The sequence below is a fragment of the Schistocerca piceifrons genome, chromosome 8, assembly GCF_021461385.2.
Source record: "Schistocerca piceifrons isolate TAMUIC-IGC-003096 chromosome 8, iqSchPice1.1, whole genome shotgun sequence".
Classification (NCBI taxonomy): domain Eukaryota; kingdom Metazoa; phylum Arthropoda; class Insecta; order Orthoptera; family Acrididae; genus Schistocerca; species Schistocerca piceifrons.
The window spans coordinates 38,609,350-38,627,646 of NC_060145.1; the positions used below are offsets into that span (position 1 = coordinate 38,609,350).

An 18,297-nucleotide genomic window follows, 5' to 3' on the forward strand; every position below is an offset into this window, starting at 1 on the left:
GCTGCAGGTTCCTAATAACTAATTTCCTAATCTAAGTCCTACTAACTAGTTCTAACCCAAGTCAAGTCCGGTGCTTTGTCTAGTATTGGTGATGTTGTTACCCACTCCCCCTAGTCTTGTACGAGGAAAGTCGGCCTATCCACACGCAGGTGGTATAGGAGTTCGACGCCCACTCAGTATTTGGTATGTCTCAATTTTTACGTTAATTTATGTCCCTCACGTATTCCTTTAACACTTTTCTTGATACCTCATCTGTTAGTTTGTTGAGAGTTTGAAAAGTGTCTTCTTGTCTTAGTAACTGGTATGCGTCGCGGTCAGGTAATTGGTCACGTAATGTGGAAGCAACATCATTGAAAAGGGGGCACTCGTAGATCACATGATCGGGGGTACCCTCTGGTTCACCACATTCACACGCGGGTGTGGCCCTCTTCACAAACCAACATAAATATGTCCGCTATGGCCCATGTCCAGTGAGAAAATGGATCAGTCCTCGAGTGGGTTCAAAGTATCTCATTTCCAGCCGTTCCCTAACGCTCGGAAGGAATTCAAAAGTTCTACGTCCTGTTTGATCCGCCTCCCATAGTTTATGCCACATTTGCTCGTCCCTTTGCCGTATCTCACCCTTATCCTCAACCCCAGTTCCTAAGATCTCTTCTGTCTTCGTGATGTTCCTTTTTTGACCCAGAACCACGAGGCCTGCTTTCTAATTTTGATGTCCAGGGGGCAGAGCCTCATTGTGACTAATAGGGCTCCCCCTGGAGATGTTGCTCAGGCGTGGCCGAGCGATTCTAGGCGCTACAGTCTCGAACCGTGCTACCGCTGCGGTCGCAGGTTCGAATCCTGCCTCGGGCATGGATGTGTGTGATGTCCTTAGGTTAGTTAGGTTTAAGTAGCAATTTTTTTGTTGTGTAGGCCCCCACAGATCTGAGTATCATGCTTCTCTGGACCCTTCTCACTGTCATGGCAGGCACAACCCTAGTGAGCCCGTGTGTCAGACTCCCGAGCCGTAACCCACTATTGAGGTTAAGATACTGTTGTGGTATATTTGTATGAGATTACGGTAAGGATGAAATCTTTAGTGTCCGAAGGAGACGAGATTGTTTAATGTTTGAATGGCTTTCTGGGTTACGGTGTCAATGTGTTTCCCGAAGTTCCACCTTTCGTCAATGATGATTCCTAGGAGTAAGTATTAAAATCCATGAAGAAGAAATAAAAACCTTGAGGTTCACCGATGACATTTTAATTCTGTCAGAGACAGCAAAGGACTTGGAAGAGCAGTTGAACGGAATGGATAGCGTCTTAAAAGGAGGATATAAGATGAACATGAACAAAAGCAAAACGAGGATAATGGAATGTAGTGGAATTAAGTCGGGTAATGATGAGGGTATTAGATTAGGAAATGAGACACTTAAAGTAGTAAATGAGTTTTGCTATTTGGGGTGCAAAATAACTGATGATGGTCGAAGTAGAGAGGATATAAAATGCATCCTGGCAATGGCAAGGAAAACGTTTCTGAAGAAGAGAACTTTGTTAACATCGAGTATAGATTTAAATGTCAGGAAGTCGTTTCTGAAAGTATTTGTATGGAGTGTAGCCATGGACGATAACTGGTTTGCACAAGAAGATAATAGAAGCTTTCGAAATGTGGTGCTACAGAAAAATGCTGAAGATTAGATGGGTAGATCACATAACTAATGAGGAGGTATTGGTTGGTTGGTTGTTTTGGGGAAGGAGACCAGACATCGAGGTCATCAGTCTCATCGGATTAGGGAAGGAGGGGGAAGGAAGTCGGCCGTGCCCTTTTTTGAAAGGAACCATCCCGGCATTTGCCTGGAGCGATTTAGGGAAATCACTGAAAACCTAAATGAGGATGGCCGGACGCGGGATTGAACCGTCGTCCTCCCGAATGCGAGTCCAGTGTCTAACCACTGCGCCACCTCGCTCGGTGAGGAGGTATTGAATAGGATTGGGAAGAAGAGAAGTTTGTGGCACAACTTGACTAGAAGAAGGGATCGATTGGTAGGACGTGCTCTGAGGTTCACCAAATTAGCATTGGAAGGCAGCGTGGAGGGTAAAAATCGTAGAGAGAGACCAAGACAGGAATACACCAAGCAGATTCAGAAGGATATAGGTTTCAGTAGGTACTGGGAGATGAAGAAGCTTGCACAGGATAGAGTAGCATGGAGAGCTGCATCAAACCAGTCTCAGGACTGAAGACCACAACAACAACAACGATTCCTAAGTACCGTGCCTCACGTCGCCGAAGAACCGGTGAGCGCTCAATTCTTACAGTAGGGTCTGTGCTGTTGCAGCCGCAGAAGGTGGAGAACCCGGCGTCGTCCCCCGCGGCGGCGGCTGGCGGAGAGTCGGCTGCAGGGTCGGCGGTTCCAGCTCCAGCTCAGGCCCCAGCTGCAGCGCCGGCGCGCCTGGAGGACCTGGACGAGGGCCTGCCGCCCGCCGAGCAGCCTCAACAGCCGGGCCTGAGCCCGCTGCCTCTGCCGCTGTCGCCGCTGGCGCCGCGGCCGGGCCAGAAGTTCGTGCTGGTGGGGCAGCCGCAGTTCTTCGGCAACTACGACGTGTTGCGCCAGCTCGGCCTGCAGAACATCGGCACGCGCGGCCTGCTGGCTGGCGGCGCCGCCCTCACGCCGGCCGCGCTGCTGCCGCCCCGCCACCTGGGCGGCAAGCCCGCCCCCGAGAAGTTCCAGCAGCGGCAGCCCGCCGACGCCGCCCCAGCCGTCCCTGAAGCCGCCGCCCCCGCAGCCGCCGATTCCTCAGACAGTGGATTCCAGAGGTACGCGGCTCCTCTACTGTTCAGACCACTTCGAATAAAGTCACCAGCTACACTTAGGTGACAAAAGTCGTGGGATGACTCCTAATATTGCGTCGGACATTTTGCCCGGCGTACTGCAGCAACTCGAATGGCATGACTCATCAAATGGAAATACTGAGCCGTGCCGCCTCTACAGTCGTCCGTAACTGCGAAAGAGTTGCCGGTGCAGGATTTTGTGCACGAACTGACCTCTCGATTATGTCTCATAAATGCTCGATGGGTGACCAAATCAGTCACTCGAACTGTCTTCAGACAAATCGCGAACAATTCTAACTTGCTGACAGGGCGCATTGTCATCCATAGAAATACACTACTGGCCATTAACATTGCTACACCAAGAAGATGACGTGCTACAGACGCGAAATTTAACCGACAGGAAGAAGATGCTGTGATATGCAAATGATTAGCTTTTCAGAGCATTCACACAAGGTTGACGCCGGTGGCGACACCTACAACGTGCTGACACGAAGAAAGTTTGCAACCGATTTCTCGTACGCAAACAGCAGTTGACCGGCGTTGCCTGGTGAAACGTTGTTGTGATGCCTCGTGTAAGGAGGAGAAATGCGTACCATCACGTTTCCGACTTTGATAAAGGTCGGAATGTAGCCTATCGCGATTGCAGTTTATCGTATCGCGACATTGCTGCTCGCGTTGATCGAGATCCGATGACTGTTAGTAGAATATGGAATCGGTGGGCTCAGGAGGGTAATACGGAACGCCGTGCTGGATCCCAACGGCCTCGTATCAGTAGCAGTCGAGATGACAGGCATCTTATTCGCATGGCTGTAACGGATCGTGCAGCCACGTCTCGATCCCTGAGTCAACAGATGAGGACTTTCGTAAGACAACAACCATCTGCACGAACAGTTCGACGACGTTTACAGCAGCATTGACTATCACCTCGGAGACGATGGCTGCGGTTACCCTTGACGCTGCATCACAGACAGGAGCGCCTGCGATGGTGTACTCAACGACGATCCTGGGTGCACGAATGGCAAAACGTCATTTTTTAGGATGAATCCAGGTTCTGTTTACAGCATCATGATGATCGCATCCGTGTTTGGCGACATCGCGGTGAACGCACATTGGAAGCGGGTATTCGTCATCGCCATACTGGCGTATCACCCGACGTGATGGTATGGGGTGCCATTGGTTACACGTCTCGGTCACCTCTTGTTCGCATTGATGGCACTTTGAACAGCGGATGTTACATTTCAGATGTGTAACGACCCGTGGCTCTACCCTGCATTCGATCCCTGCGAAACCCTACATTTCACCAGGATAATGCACCACCGCATGTTGCAGGTCCTGTACGGGCCTTTTTGGATACGGAAAATGTTCCACTGCTGCCCTGGCCAGTACATTCTCCAGATCTCTCACCGACTGAAAACGACTGGTCAATGGTGGCCGAACAACTGGGTCGTCATAATACGCCAGTCACTACTCTTGATGAACTGTGGTATCGTGTTGAAGGTGCATGCGCAGATGTACCTGTACACGCCATCCAAGCGTGCCAAGATATGCCCAGGCATATCAACGCCGTTATTACGGACAGAGGTGGTTGTTCTGGGTACTGATTTCTCAAGATGTATGCACCCACATTGAGTGAAAATGTAATCACATGTCACTTCTTGTATAATATATTTGCCCAATGAATACCCGTTTATCATCTGCATTTCTTCTTGGTGTGGCAATTTTAACGACCAGTAGGGTACCATCCCTGGTTGGGGACATGGAGTCCGTGAATGGCTGACAATGGTCTCCGACTACACGAGCATAACCAGTTCTATGGATACATGGCTTCGTGGGGACTGCACCAAACTCGGAATGCTACCATCAGCTCTTACCAACTGAAATCGGGACTCATCTGACCAACCTACTGTTTTCTAGTTGTCTGGGGTCCAGCAGATATGGTAGCGAGCCCAGGAGAGGCGTTGCAGACGATGTCGTGCTTTTACCAAAGGCACTCTCTTTGGTCGTCTGCAGCCATAGCCCATTAACGTCAAATTCCGCTGCACTCTTCTAACGAATACGTTTGTTGTGATGTTCCACACTGCTTTCACACTCAGTGTTGCTCGTCTGTCACCACTGACAACCCTACGCAAACACCGCTGTTCTCGGTCGTTAAGTGAATGCCACTGCTGAGAGTTAATCGCTAAAATTTGGTATCCTCGAAACTCTCTCGACAGTGTGGATCTCGGAATATTGAATTCCCTAATTATTTCCGAAGTGGAATGTCCTATGCATCTTTTAATCCTCGTCGTACGGCTATAATAACATTGGAAACCTTTTCAGATGACTCGCCTGAATACAAATGACAGCTCCGGCAATGCACTGTCCTTTTATACCTTTCGTACGTGGTACTGCTATCTGTACATGTGCGTATCGCTATGCTGTGACGTTTGCATCTCAGAGAGTAATCTTTGGGGAGTAACCTGCCTACACCCTTCGGTATATTTGCAGTTGGTCGTAATTACGTTGTACCTAATTTTTTGATAAGACATCAATCCAGAAGAATATGGGCCGAAAGAATGCAAACAAATATATTTCGGGACGTTGCAATGCTGGACTAATGGCACCTAAATGGATAATGTATAATTACGTTAATTAATTTAGATTAGTTAGCAAATTTTATTAATTATTGTGAAACTGCTATCTATTGAAAACTGTAAGTACTTACTTTACTGTAGCAGGCTTTTCCGCTTGTCAACAATTGCCTGTTCTCAGATGCCACACACTTGTACCCTGACAGTCTTCCTCCGAAACAGCTCTCCTTTGCAAGGCTTCGGCTACAGTTCCCATAGTTACCCTCCATGTTACCCTGAGCCTCCATCGGTTCCTTCTCCCTGGCGGAGACCAATTGAGCAAACACTTTGCCCATCGTTGTTTCTCCACCTGACATATCCGTACCATTTCAGTGCTCGTGCGTCAATCGCATCTCTGATTGTTTCAACAGCACCCATCTTCATTCTTACACATTCATTTCGCAGTCGATCCAAAAGGGTCATTCCCCCATAAATTCTTAACGTCGGCAAACAGTATGAATGTTGACGCCGTACTCTGCAGTGTCTATTCCACTAACCAATGACGACTTCTAAATACAATTCAAATAAGGCCAGAACATCCAGCTTAAATAAGGCTAGAACATCCATTTCTTGTTTTAAGGCTTTCGGATATCTTACCAACCGTCAAAATTGCTTCGCATATCCTTTTCGCCAACTCTATTAATGTACCACCCACTCCAACATTTCCGGTAGTGTCCATAGTAGCCTCCGAGGCACGGAGTTATGGTCGTTATCTAAATCAACAAACACCAAATACAAATCTTGCTCTTTGCTATCATTTTCTGAAACATCTGTCATACCTACAAGTTGTCAACACAGCTATTTCAATTAGTAAAACCCGACTGTTCATGAGATACAATGACATTTGCAGCTTTTCCAGTCCAAATTGTTTTTTGCTATTCTGCCAAACAACCTATTCACCAAAGCAATTACATTTATTTCCTTGTAATTCGTCATGTCTTTCCTGCTCCATTTCTTATGTATGGCAGTAACGTGTGATGTCTTCCATCCTCGGGGTACTTTATTAAAAATAGTTACTACTACTGCTGCTAGTTTAGGTCCTCCATGCTTAAATAATTTCTTTACTGTGCCTACAGCACCGGCTGTCTTTCAATTTTTTTTATTTTTGTAGGGCCTGATAAATTTCAGTGTCAGCCACTTCCTCCACAAGATAGATCTCCACTTCATTCTGATCTTCTCGAAACTGTTCCCTGTCTTCTGTAAGAAGATCCTTAAAACACATCTTCGTCTGCTAAATGGCAATCATTCTAGCTACTCTTCTAATTTTAACAGGAGCTCTCACCTGCGTATAAATCGTCAACCTTCTAATGCCTTGTTTTATCCAACTAAATGTTCTAGGTCGGCACATCCTTTCTCCCACTATTCGTTTTAACCCGGATAACCACCCTTTTTGCTTCTCTCTCAATTGTGTTGTAGTGACTTCTATCTTCCTGCCTTTTTCGAGCTTAACCATTTCTGGTAAGCAGTCTTCTTTTCTTCGTTCCTCTCTCTTAAGGCCTGAGTGATACACTCGGCACCTCTCGCTCCTCCTCCTTCTCTTCCAGGAGCCTCCTCAGCAGCTCCCAGCAAAAATGATTTTAAATCCTCATACAGTGATGTTGCACTTCCGTCCTCATCCAATGTGAGTTTCTATTCATCTCGTCTATGGCAATTATTAAATGGTATATTTCGGTTGCTAGTCCGTTTAAGGACAAAAATTATGAAACTCATCGTGTTGTATTACAGTTAATGAAAAATATGTGAGAGACATCGGTCATTAGACTAGTGAGAGCTCATCCGAAAATTCAAGTGTTTATAAAATTTCAGATAGGTACTTATTTTTACGCTGAACCCTTTAGAATACTTTAAAAACGAAACTAATTTTCCAATTGCAGCACGTGCCTGTCACTATGTTTTACATCTCACTTCTTTCAAACGATCAAAATTCAGTATCACAAAAGTCCACCCCCGGTAGCTGAGTGGTCAGCGCGACGGAATGTCAATCCTAAGGGCCCGGGTTCGATTCCCGGCTGGGTCGGAGATTTTCTCCGCTCAGGGCCTGGGTGTTGTGTTGTCCCACTCATAATCATTTCATCCCAATCGACGAGCAAGTCGCTGAAGTGGTTTCAAATCGAAAGACTTGCACCCTACGAACGGTTTACGCGACGGGAGACCCTATTCACTCGACTTTAGATGGTTGTTATTAAGATCAGGCACTTTCACTGCAACCTCAATACGCCAAGCCTGAGAATAAACTAGTCGGTTCGGAAATAGTCGCCAAAATACAGGTGCGGCAACTGTGACAGATTTGTAGTAAACTCTTCATAGAATATATTTTCTATTACCTCCTATCCATTTTCCTACATCGTGTCGCAATTTTCACGATGATTTTAAACATCTTGCTCGCCTTTAAATTATAAAACGGTACGTCTAGCTTCACAAGTAGAATGAAATAGTTTTTTGATTTCCTAAGTCTTGCTTCTATTATCAAGCTCGACGTCAATACTGTCTCTCTGTTGCCTTTACCTTTTGAGAAATACTCCACAATTTTGAGATTAAATACGAAACTAATTAGAAGAATTCAAGATTTTATTGAATGAACCATATCCAGACGGCTACATACATTTCTCTTACGAACCTCATAAGTGTAGCCCAGCTATTATTCGGAGATAAAGCAGTACTATACAGGGCCGACAATACACAGATAGAAGAGCACATTAAACAGAATAGTTTTAGACACGAATGTATGATCGTAAACGAATATTCAGCTTTCCAACTGACATAAATAACTTATGCTACATATTAAAAATGTCGAGGGAGGGCAACTGTTCTGAGAGACAAACGACAGTTACGGTTCAGGCGTAACACCTGACAATAATATTTTGTCACACTCTCTCTCCCGCTGTCGCTATCTCTTGTGGACGTTAGAGTGTAACTGAAACCCCACCACTCCCTACACACTGTATAATTCTGTGTGTGCATTTAATGAGGTGACTGGCGGATGAATATTGATAAATTTTCTCCCACGAGATAGAACACCATTTTATTCCAGTTCCACAATTCTCTGCCGAAAATTTTGCCCAGCTGTCAGAGCGCTGAATGATTCCGTTACTTGTAAGCTTCTAACCAAGCTGATACCTTTTACCCAATATGGATAGCGCCGCTTACGAAGCTTTTCCCTATACATTCAGTCTGGACTCTCGGCAGTACATCTTGTGTCACCATCTTCCTGTAACGATAAATCTTCCATAATTAATCATGAGTTGTCAACAATGATATGTGGACGCATCACAGATAATTTTGTTTTGTTTTCATGGTGGTACCACCAACTCCGAAGTGTCAGATAGATGTTCCTTAAGGAACACAAGTACTTTACAAATCCGATCTTCACACGCATGTATCTGAACTGCTGATGAGCAGTTTTGGAAGGTTTACAGGCTACCGTGAACGAATCTCTATATTGTACTGAAAACGTTTTCTGTTCATAAATTTATTTAGATATGGTAACAGGAAGGCATCAAGGAGTGCCACATCAGGTGATGAGTCAATTTTCACTCCGTTCGTACTTCAGTCTCTTATTTTTTCCATCATCAAACCACCTTTCTGGGATAATGCATTCTCATGGTTTTTCCGGTTTCACAGTCTCATTTCATTTCTTTACATGGGCGCAGAAGGCTTTTTCAGTGTTCGCCATTTGTTTAGCCCGTTTACATATATAAAATCTTAGCGAAATATTAAACATAATTTGTGCCTTTTGGTGAGGAACTCCCGATCTCCACCAACAACATCGACTGCTGTTTCATTTTCAGTGTACGTAGTAGATTACCGTCTCAGTCATAAAATAAACAGATGCACAAATTAAATTTTTCTTTCTATCCAAACATTGGAGTAAATTTCTGCTTCACACACATGCATTTGTTTGACGTTTATCACACGCCGCACCCATTTTGTATTAAGTTCGCTTATAGTCAGTTGTCTATGTGAGAAGTAAGTTTCTTCTGATATGTCTGCAGCGAAAGCTATTCCATATATGTTTAGTTGTCGATCGTCCGCAACTGCTTCTCTCTCTCTCTCTCTGCAGCGAAAGGTATTCCATATATGTTTAGTTGTCGATCGTCCGCAACTGCTTCTCTCTCTCTCTCTCTCTCTCTCTCTCTCTCTCTCCCTCTCCCTCTCCCAAACTTTTCACCACTAGTTGACGTGGCATTAAATTATCTACAATACAACAAGGTCCACATCTCAATTAATCCGCCATTTCTTAACTGTTTTACAACAACGAACACACTCCTTACTAACCTCCACTAGTTTTATGACGGAAGGGTGTTCTTGTTTTCCTATTAAACAATCGAAAGAGTGTTCCTGTTTATCTATTAAACAATACAAATCTGCCTTACAATACAGTATAAAAGTTATTACGCCTCAAACCATGTCGACAAATACGTTATTGTGGAACATATTCCAACATGACAAAAACAAAATCTTATTGATACCGATCTCCTTTCTGTGCTAGAAGGTGAAATTTTCACTCTTCCCTAATAATTAACCAAATTTACGTTTTGAGACACACAGTGATAATAAATTCTAAGATTTCACAGTAACTGATCTTCCAACACTATGCAAACAACATTTGTTTATTTATATCAGTTCTCTTGAGTACATTGTCTTATCTAAGGTACAAACTGGTTAATTTGAGTTGGTTGGCTTTATTACCAGTGTACTAGAACTGGAACTTTTTGAGACCGGCTTTCTAATGCTAAATTTCACTGTTCTGTAACACGCTAAACGTAGACTTCCCCTGAATCGCCACTCAATAATTTACGTAACCAATAATTTAGAAACTAAATGTATTTTGCTATATTTGTAATTATAACTAATAAATTTATCTTGTCTAATTGTACCTTGTGAAATGTTGTAGCTGTTACTGTTATGGTTGTGGCAACTGGATGGAATGCAGAAGGAGCTCATAAATTAACTATTTCCCCAACACTGTAACGTTTAAATGTGCATATGAATGTTCACAGTAATTAAAAAATAGGCATTGCGTTCTGTGACCGTGTCTGTCGTTAATACTCAGTATTGTAAGAAAACAGCGTACTTAGATCATTTGGTACAAAATAAGAAGTTCACTTTCTTCAATCGATAATCGAGAGGAAAATTGATGGCAAGAGATGAATTGGCAGGAGAAGAATGTCATGGCTCCGCAACGTCAGACAGTGGACAGGAATAATAAATGCTGGAGACTTGATCCATACTCGAAGAGAGAGAGAAGACTGGGCTAATGCGATCGCAAACATCCATTAGTGGATGTGCAGCAGAAGAAAAAGATTGTATTAACAATTATAAATAATATACACTAATTTACTAAAGCTTCCAAATATTGTATTATCGAATCCAATTATTTTTAGAATAAATCATATTAATTGTGTAATATGGAAATGATAGTATTCCTGTGATAAAGTTTTTGGTATAACCCAGTAGTACTTCTGAGCCTACGAACATTATTTCAGAGACAGCGCCTTCTGCGGAGACTACCAATCTGACAGTTTTGTACGGCGGGTAGCCTGGACAGAGCTGTTTAGGCTAAACTGCTGTATTCGAACACAGTTGCATCAAACGTATTCAGATAGTTCTCTTTGTTACAGCTTTTGCCTTTTACATACAAGTAAAGATAATTCAGTAGGTAAATTACTTTTTGATGTCTTTTCGAGAATATGGTTCATTCATTTTGAAACTTATCTTTATTGATGTTAGTGTGAAAAATATCCTGAAGGAAAAGTAGAGTACATGATGACCTTTTTTAAGTCGCCACAAATGAAATAGTGTATCAGTAAACATTACATATTAATAATTACGAAACTATTAATCAGTATACATGACTAAGTTCTTAATTTCTCGTGGTTGCTTTTTCTAATTTCAGGAGCAAATATGATTGGAGAGTGATAGTAAAATAATGAAATGCAATTACGTCTGATTGGAATTTCAAGAGTTATTGTATCAATTTAGGTGCTTTTTCTTTTAGTAGATGTGTAGGTACAAAAATATAACTTTTCTCGCGGATTTTGATAGAGGGGACCATTAACACTTAACTGTGTAATCACATTTATATTCGGGTGGACATGTAACTGTGTATCGTCCAGTACATCATTAATTATAAACTTCAAGGAGTAATTCCCTCTGCATTAATTCTTCATGAAGTTATTCTACTAATCTGTTTTTATTAAGAGCTGCTAACAGCACAAATTTTTCAATATGAATACAGTCAAAAAGTATACCATACATGAAAGACATAACAATTCTGTTCTGTACTGACGAAGTCCCACCTCAATCCTTCATTTAACCATTGTGAAGTTACCAATAATATTACAACTGCTTTGAAGTGAGACGTGACAGGTAAACAGTATAGACAAGAAGAAACTAGAAGAGAGTAGGATGTGGTATTGAAGAAGAATACTGAATATTAGGCTGGTAAATAATTAGTGGAGAAAGAAAAGAGTTTTATGGCACAACTTGACTAAACGAAGATATATATATTGACGGCCGCACCCTGAGATATCAAGTAATAGTTGATTTGGAAATGAAGGCAACTGAGGGGTTGGACAAAAATATAGGAGCATCTGGAGGAATGCTTGCCTCAACATAAATACATACGCTACAAAAGCCTGCTGGTTGCGCTGTTGTTTTTGACAATGAACGGTATTTTGACAATGAACGGTACCTGTTCAATGTCCTCAATACGTTGCAAGAGTCAGTCCGGTCAGAACACTGCTCTGATTAATTGTGGATGCGTTATATCGGAGCTCACTGAAGTCGAACGTCGGAAAATTGTTGGTGATCGTATTCTGGGTGCTTCTGGAACCAGATAGCTGAAGTGTTTGGTGTTTCAAGAAGTACCATATCGAAGCTATATATCGCATACAGGGGAAGCGGAAAAACATCAAGTGCTAAGTCACAACGCGGACGAAAATGTGTGTTGCGTGATCGTAACGGACGATCATTGAAGCGGATTTGACGAAAAGCAGGAGGATGACAAGTGCAAACGTGACTGCAAATCTGAATGTGGCACTCGCGGACCCTGACAGCACCAAAATAACATGAAGTGAGTTCGTTAGCTGGGAACTGCAGGGCAAGCTGCAATTTCAAAACCACTTGTCAGTGATGCAAATGTCCGTAATCGGAAAACGTTGTGCCAAAGACGTAAAACCTGGACTGTGGAGCAATGGGAGAAAACCATTTGGTCGGATGAGCCCTGTTTCACACTGTTTCAAACTTATAGCTAAGTTTATGTCCCAGGACTGAAACATTTAGGAAGTTCGGTGATGATTTGGGCAATCATATTTTGGTATTCCTTGAGGCCCATGAGAAATCTGGATTACTGCCAAGGATTATGTGAACATTTTGGCTCATCAGGCTAATCCTTTGGCATAGTTTTGGTTCATCAATGGTGGTGCTGTGTTCTAAGATGGTAGGGCTTCTGTTCACATAGCTCGCATCGTCCAGGTCTGGTTTTGTGCGTACCGCTATGAACTGTCGCGTCTTCCCTGACACCACAGTCACCAGGTCACAATTGTTGAGTCTTTTTGGTCTACTGTGGAGAGAACGGTGCTTGATGGCAATCCACCTCTGTCATCGCTGCCTGAACATGCCTCCCCCGAAAACAAACAGGTCATGTATTTATCCATTCAGAGATGACTGAAAGCTGTTTTGTACGCCAACGATTTTCCTACACCATGTTGGACACGGTAATGTGTTGCGTTTTTGGAGTTTCCATATTTTTGTCCACCAGCAGTAAGTGCACGTGTGAGGTAAGGAGGGGACAGAGTTGCAGAGGAAGACTCAGGGTTGTCTACAGTGCTCCAGTTAAAGACGACTTCACCTGCAATAGTCATACAGCAACTAAGAGACGTGCACAGGATAAAGTAGTGTGTAGTAGAGCTACAGCAAACCTACAAAGACTGCAACAACAGAATGACTATTTCAAATAAAACCATTTCGAATATTAGACAGCGCCATCACAGAACACTAAAACAACTTAACCATCGACGTAACACTTACATACAGCATATAGTGGAAGATCATCAACAGAAGCCAGCAGTCAGCCCCCCTGAAAAGGACCAAAGCAACAACAATCGAAGCGTCGTTGGTCCTCTTTAGTGGGACCGCTGCAAAGACAGTAAAAACGCGAGTGGGTCAGACGTTTTAGTGTTATATAATGATGCTGTCCAATCTCTAAAACCATTTTTTTTTTTTTCGAGGTGAGACTGACCGTTATAATCTCGCCTTTTTCTACGAAAATATTGTTCTTTTACTTTTGCTTTAATTGCATCTCAGACATAGGCGGATCACACAGTCGTGCAGCGTCAAGACATAGCAAAAACAAGTTTTACAAGTTTTGCTAAAGGTATATTATACTTGTTGCCACCAATCTAACGATGGTACTGAATGGCCAAATTTAAAATTCGCTTATTTGTTTCCGAGCAAGACAATAAATGATTGACCAGCTCTTAGCACGATACGTAGCACGATGCAAACAATCTGAAACTTACGTCAGCATGTCAAGGATAAATTGGGTTTACTTCTCAGATATCGGACTTCGTATGTAGTAAAATTCAGGTACATTTTGTTAAGGATAAATCGAAAACATGTTTACTATATTACACCATAGAACAAGGCGTCTTCATAGTACCAGACCACAAAACGAACTGGTATTCAAGTTGCTTTCCAATCCTCAGTAAATTAAATTATGTTAAGGGGGGTAGGACGTCAAACGGGCCGACTTGGAGCAAGAGAGGCACCACGGGACATTTTAATTTCCACTCTCTATACTTTTACAAATAAATTCATAAAACTTTGAAAGCATGATAAGGAAGGATTCAGGATTCATATTCATAGTAGTGGAAGCTCAAAAACGTAACAAAATACATTTTTTTACATGTGAAATTTCATCATTTTTTCACTTACTACTGGCTGTATTTGTTGCTATAGTTACATGTGTATGAAACTCTAGAGTTTATTTAATTTATGAAAAAATGAATGAACTGTTACATTTTAAACTTCTTGTTTAGAAAAAACTCAAATTTTACAGTTAATTATTTCAATTTTTACCATAGTTTTTAATAGATTTGGAAAATTCTAGAGTTTCATATATCTGTAAGTACTGCTTGTATCCTGTGCAAAATTCACCGAAGAATATCTCTTACTTAGGAAGAAAAGTGTACCTACAGAAACAAATGCAGCCAGTAGTAAGTGAAAAAAAATGACGAAATTCCACATGTAAAAAAAGGTATTTTGCTACGTTTTTGAGCTTCCACTACTATGAGTATGAATCCTGAATCCTTCCTGGTCATGCTGACAAAGTTTTATGAATTTATTTGTAAAAGTATAGACAGTAGAAATTAAAATATCCTGTGGTGCCTCTCCTGCTCTAAGTCGGCCCGTTTGATGTCCTACCCCCCTTAAGATTCAGATTTCAGTACGAAATGGTAGTCTAGATCCAGTTAAATTGACTTTTTTTTGGTATTACCACAGGCACAATAATAACGAACGTATACTGATCGTTGTCACTAGGAAAAACAGAACAGAGTAATATCTGCCAAAAACCATAGAGATTAATTACATAATGTCAAAGGTAACATTTCCTTCCCTGTTCATGTATACACATATCTTACTAAACAAACAACGTAAACATAGTAATATCAATTCGTACTCTTTTCTTGTGTTTCCAGCACAGAATTGTATTTAGCTTTCAGAATACGTCCAGATAATGTAAACAGATGAGCTACTGTGTCCTGTATTTTTGTGATGGCCATTTGCGCAAGCTGTTTTATGTTTTTAAATATTGTAGTTATCAGGAAACTTGCCACGGCTAAATTTTTTGTATACGCCAGGTACAGCCAGCAAGGAGCACTGCTGTCGCAGCGTCTGCGCGACATCGCCGCCGCCAGCGGCGACTCCCCGGCTTCCGACGAGTCGGGCAGCAGCGAGGAGAAGCCGACGGAGAGCGAGGACGCCGAGCAGGTGGTGGGTGCCGACCCGCCGGGCCCCAGCGTCGCGCAGGTCAAGCCGCAGGCGCTCGCGCTCGCCGGACCCGGGGGCGTGGCCGCCGCCGCCCCCATGGGCACGGCGCTCGTCGGTCCCGGCGGACTCGCCGTCGCCGCCCCCGCCGCTACCGCAATCGCCGGCCCCGCGGGCGGCACCCCTCCCATCGGGATAGTCCCGGCGTCGCAGGCCTACAAGCAGTACCTGGAGGCCCAGAAGGTAGTCGAGAACCACAGGAAGCAGCAGCAGCAGCAACAGCAGAACCGTAGACCCGCCTTCATCGCATACAACGCGTAGAGCATACGAAAGGGAATCAACATAACACTTCTGAAGGCTTCCTAGTCCATTTTACCACTGAATCCTACGAAATTCCTTAACAGAAAGTTGCTATTTGTGTTAAAATGCCGCCCCCTCCCTACCACCCTCCCCACAGATCCACACACATGCCTTTGTTATCATTGATATATCGATGCCCTGCGTTACTAAGGTTCCTTTCCTGACGAAGCATCGAAGTCTCCACTGTACTTGTGTCAGAATACAATTCGTTCGCACAAAAATATCTGACAAAAAAGTTAGTAATAGACCGGAGACCCTTCCACTAAACCTAACAGTACAAATGACTGCCTTGGAGTTTCTGTATCCACGTCAGTCAAACAAAGGACACGCAGTATTCTTCAGGCGTGAGAATTGAAACAAACACTTACTGTTATTCTCCTTAACCGCTAGTACATGAAATCTGAGTTCCTTACTTCTGACGTGTCTTGTTTATAAAAATACACGAATTGTCGTTCAACTCTCAATAGTTTTGCTTCTTTTCAACTGAAATGGTGTTCTACAAGTTTTGTAAATTTCATTTCAATAATTGTTTTTATGTTCATTAGACAGCAGCAACTTTCCAGCCCCATATTCCTTCCATACACGATCCCATGTCGAGCTTTCAGGATAGTCCAGTGCTCTGAGATGGTCTTCGACTATACGTGCTTCCTATTTGGGTGCAGTCCACAGCCACTGCAGCTGACCTGCAGTCTCAACTTATGACAGGACCTCAGCTCTCGGTCAGGACAGGACAGCTTGTGACGTTTGTGACTTTTAATGACATCTTAGTATTTTTAACAGGGAGTGACTTCCGTTTCGACAGATGACTGTCATCACGTAGCGACTATTTGACATTTACTACACAGCAAGACGAACTGTGTGACTTACTTTGTGTGGAGACTGCATCAGCTGTTGTGATTTCATTAGAAATTTTGCTGTCAGAAAGCACCTTTTATTTATACTTTTTTATTGTGAATATTGCAGCTTGAGTGAGAGTGAAAATTGTAATTCAGATGTTACTATAGTGGCGTGTGAAATCTTAAATAAAATTGTTGCTAAATGCTAAAACAGTTGTTTCTTTCTATCTGCTCTTTATATCAAATTCGCTATCTCCTCTAACGTAAAAACGTATTGCCTGCCTATTCCTACTGACCAATAAAAATTTGTATACTAACTTCTCACAACAATATCTTACCCCACTTATGTGGTGCGAAAGCAACAAGTTTGCTTTGCTGCGTAATGTAAACATTTTTTCCCGGAGAACTTGCAAATATAGAAATATTTTAGCTTCGATAAAGGGATACATTTTGTTTATCTATGAATGTACCTTGTGCTAAATTTCTCGCGTAAAAATTATAGAAGTACAGGTGACATTAATGGCCGCCAGCACAAATCATCTCCCACCTTGCACATCGTTTTAGACATTTAGACAGTGTTGTTACTAACGTTCTTCTTTATCACTGCATTTATCTGATGCGAAACGTGTCCTCAATTCAGCTGTTTGTAAAACAACAATCTACTAATTCATGCTGACCACAGTAAACTGTGCTGTAAAGTTATCTTGTGCTGAGATACACCCATTAGCCCGTAACATTACGTTCGAAATCATAATGAACTGAGGTGCGTGTTCTGTGGATCTACAGTCACAGACAGAAAGTATGGTACCTGAAAATTCTAGACAGTATTATCGTATTTTTGTCTTGCTAGGTTCTCCTGCAGTCAGCTGCGATCTGCTCCCTCCGCGGAAACAAATTTCGATAGATATTTGGGGGTCGTTAAAATGGTATTTAGGTATTCACTTCTAATTATTCCGCAGTCATTCATTTCTTTTGCTCTCTGGCGGGCCAAAAGTCGTTTTTCGCGTAAGTGCCGTTAAATGATGTGCAACACACGAAATACTAGGTAGTAATTGCATAAATAACAGTTTCTATATTTTAAGCCCTCATTCAACCTTTGGAATTCTCATCAGGGATGCCACACTCATTCAGTCACATATTACTTTTACTATCGAGTTCAGTATTTGAAATATACTATACAGTGCTTAATACTTTACTTTAATTTGTCGTTATTCTTCATCTGGCACCTGGTCATCCTAAATTTGCCCGTACATCAAACTTTTGTAATCAGCCAAAAGGCAAGATATGGATATACTCTAGCTACAGGATAAATAGCAAGTGAAACGGAAATAAGAGTATGAGTTTGTTTCTAATACTGAAAATAAAGTATATTTCATGTCTGAAAAGACGGAGTCCTGTGAAGAAGATGAAAAAAGAAATTTAGGAAAAAACAAATGCGATACTCATCATCTTTGCCGCCAAGGAAGACATCCTCGAAGTAACCATTGTGTCTGACACTCATAAATGCTCAATTTAGTTGTTGGCTCACTTTGGAACTAATATTTGTGGTTATGGATTTATTACGTTGTTGTCTGACAAAAGAATATTGTTAATTTAATGATGATAATGACGACAAAATAAACATTAACAATGGATTTTCAGTAGCGAGAGCTGTAATCAGATGCCAATTCCAGATTTGTAGGCAGCGTCCCTCGAT

The 18,297-nt window shown here is 42.4% G+C and overlaps 1 protein-coding gene across 1 annotated transcript in view; it reads left to right on the top strand.

Annotated features, from left to right (window-relative positions):
- The window catches only part of LOC124711723 (translation initiation factor IF-2-like), an 85,081-nt gene extending 68,269 nt beyond the window's left edge, over positions 1–16,812 (top strand). The window contains exons 4-5 of the mRNA XM_047241932.1: positions 2,313–2,791; positions 15,279–16,812. Of these exons, the coding sequence (XP_047097888.1) occupies positions 2,313–2,791; positions 15,279–15,726 (927 nt within the window). The 3' untranslated portion in view covers positions 15,727–16,812. The remainder of the gene's footprint in view (positions 1–2,312; positions 2,792–15,278) is intronic.
- Positions 16,813–18,297: the final 1,485 nt, after the last annotated feature.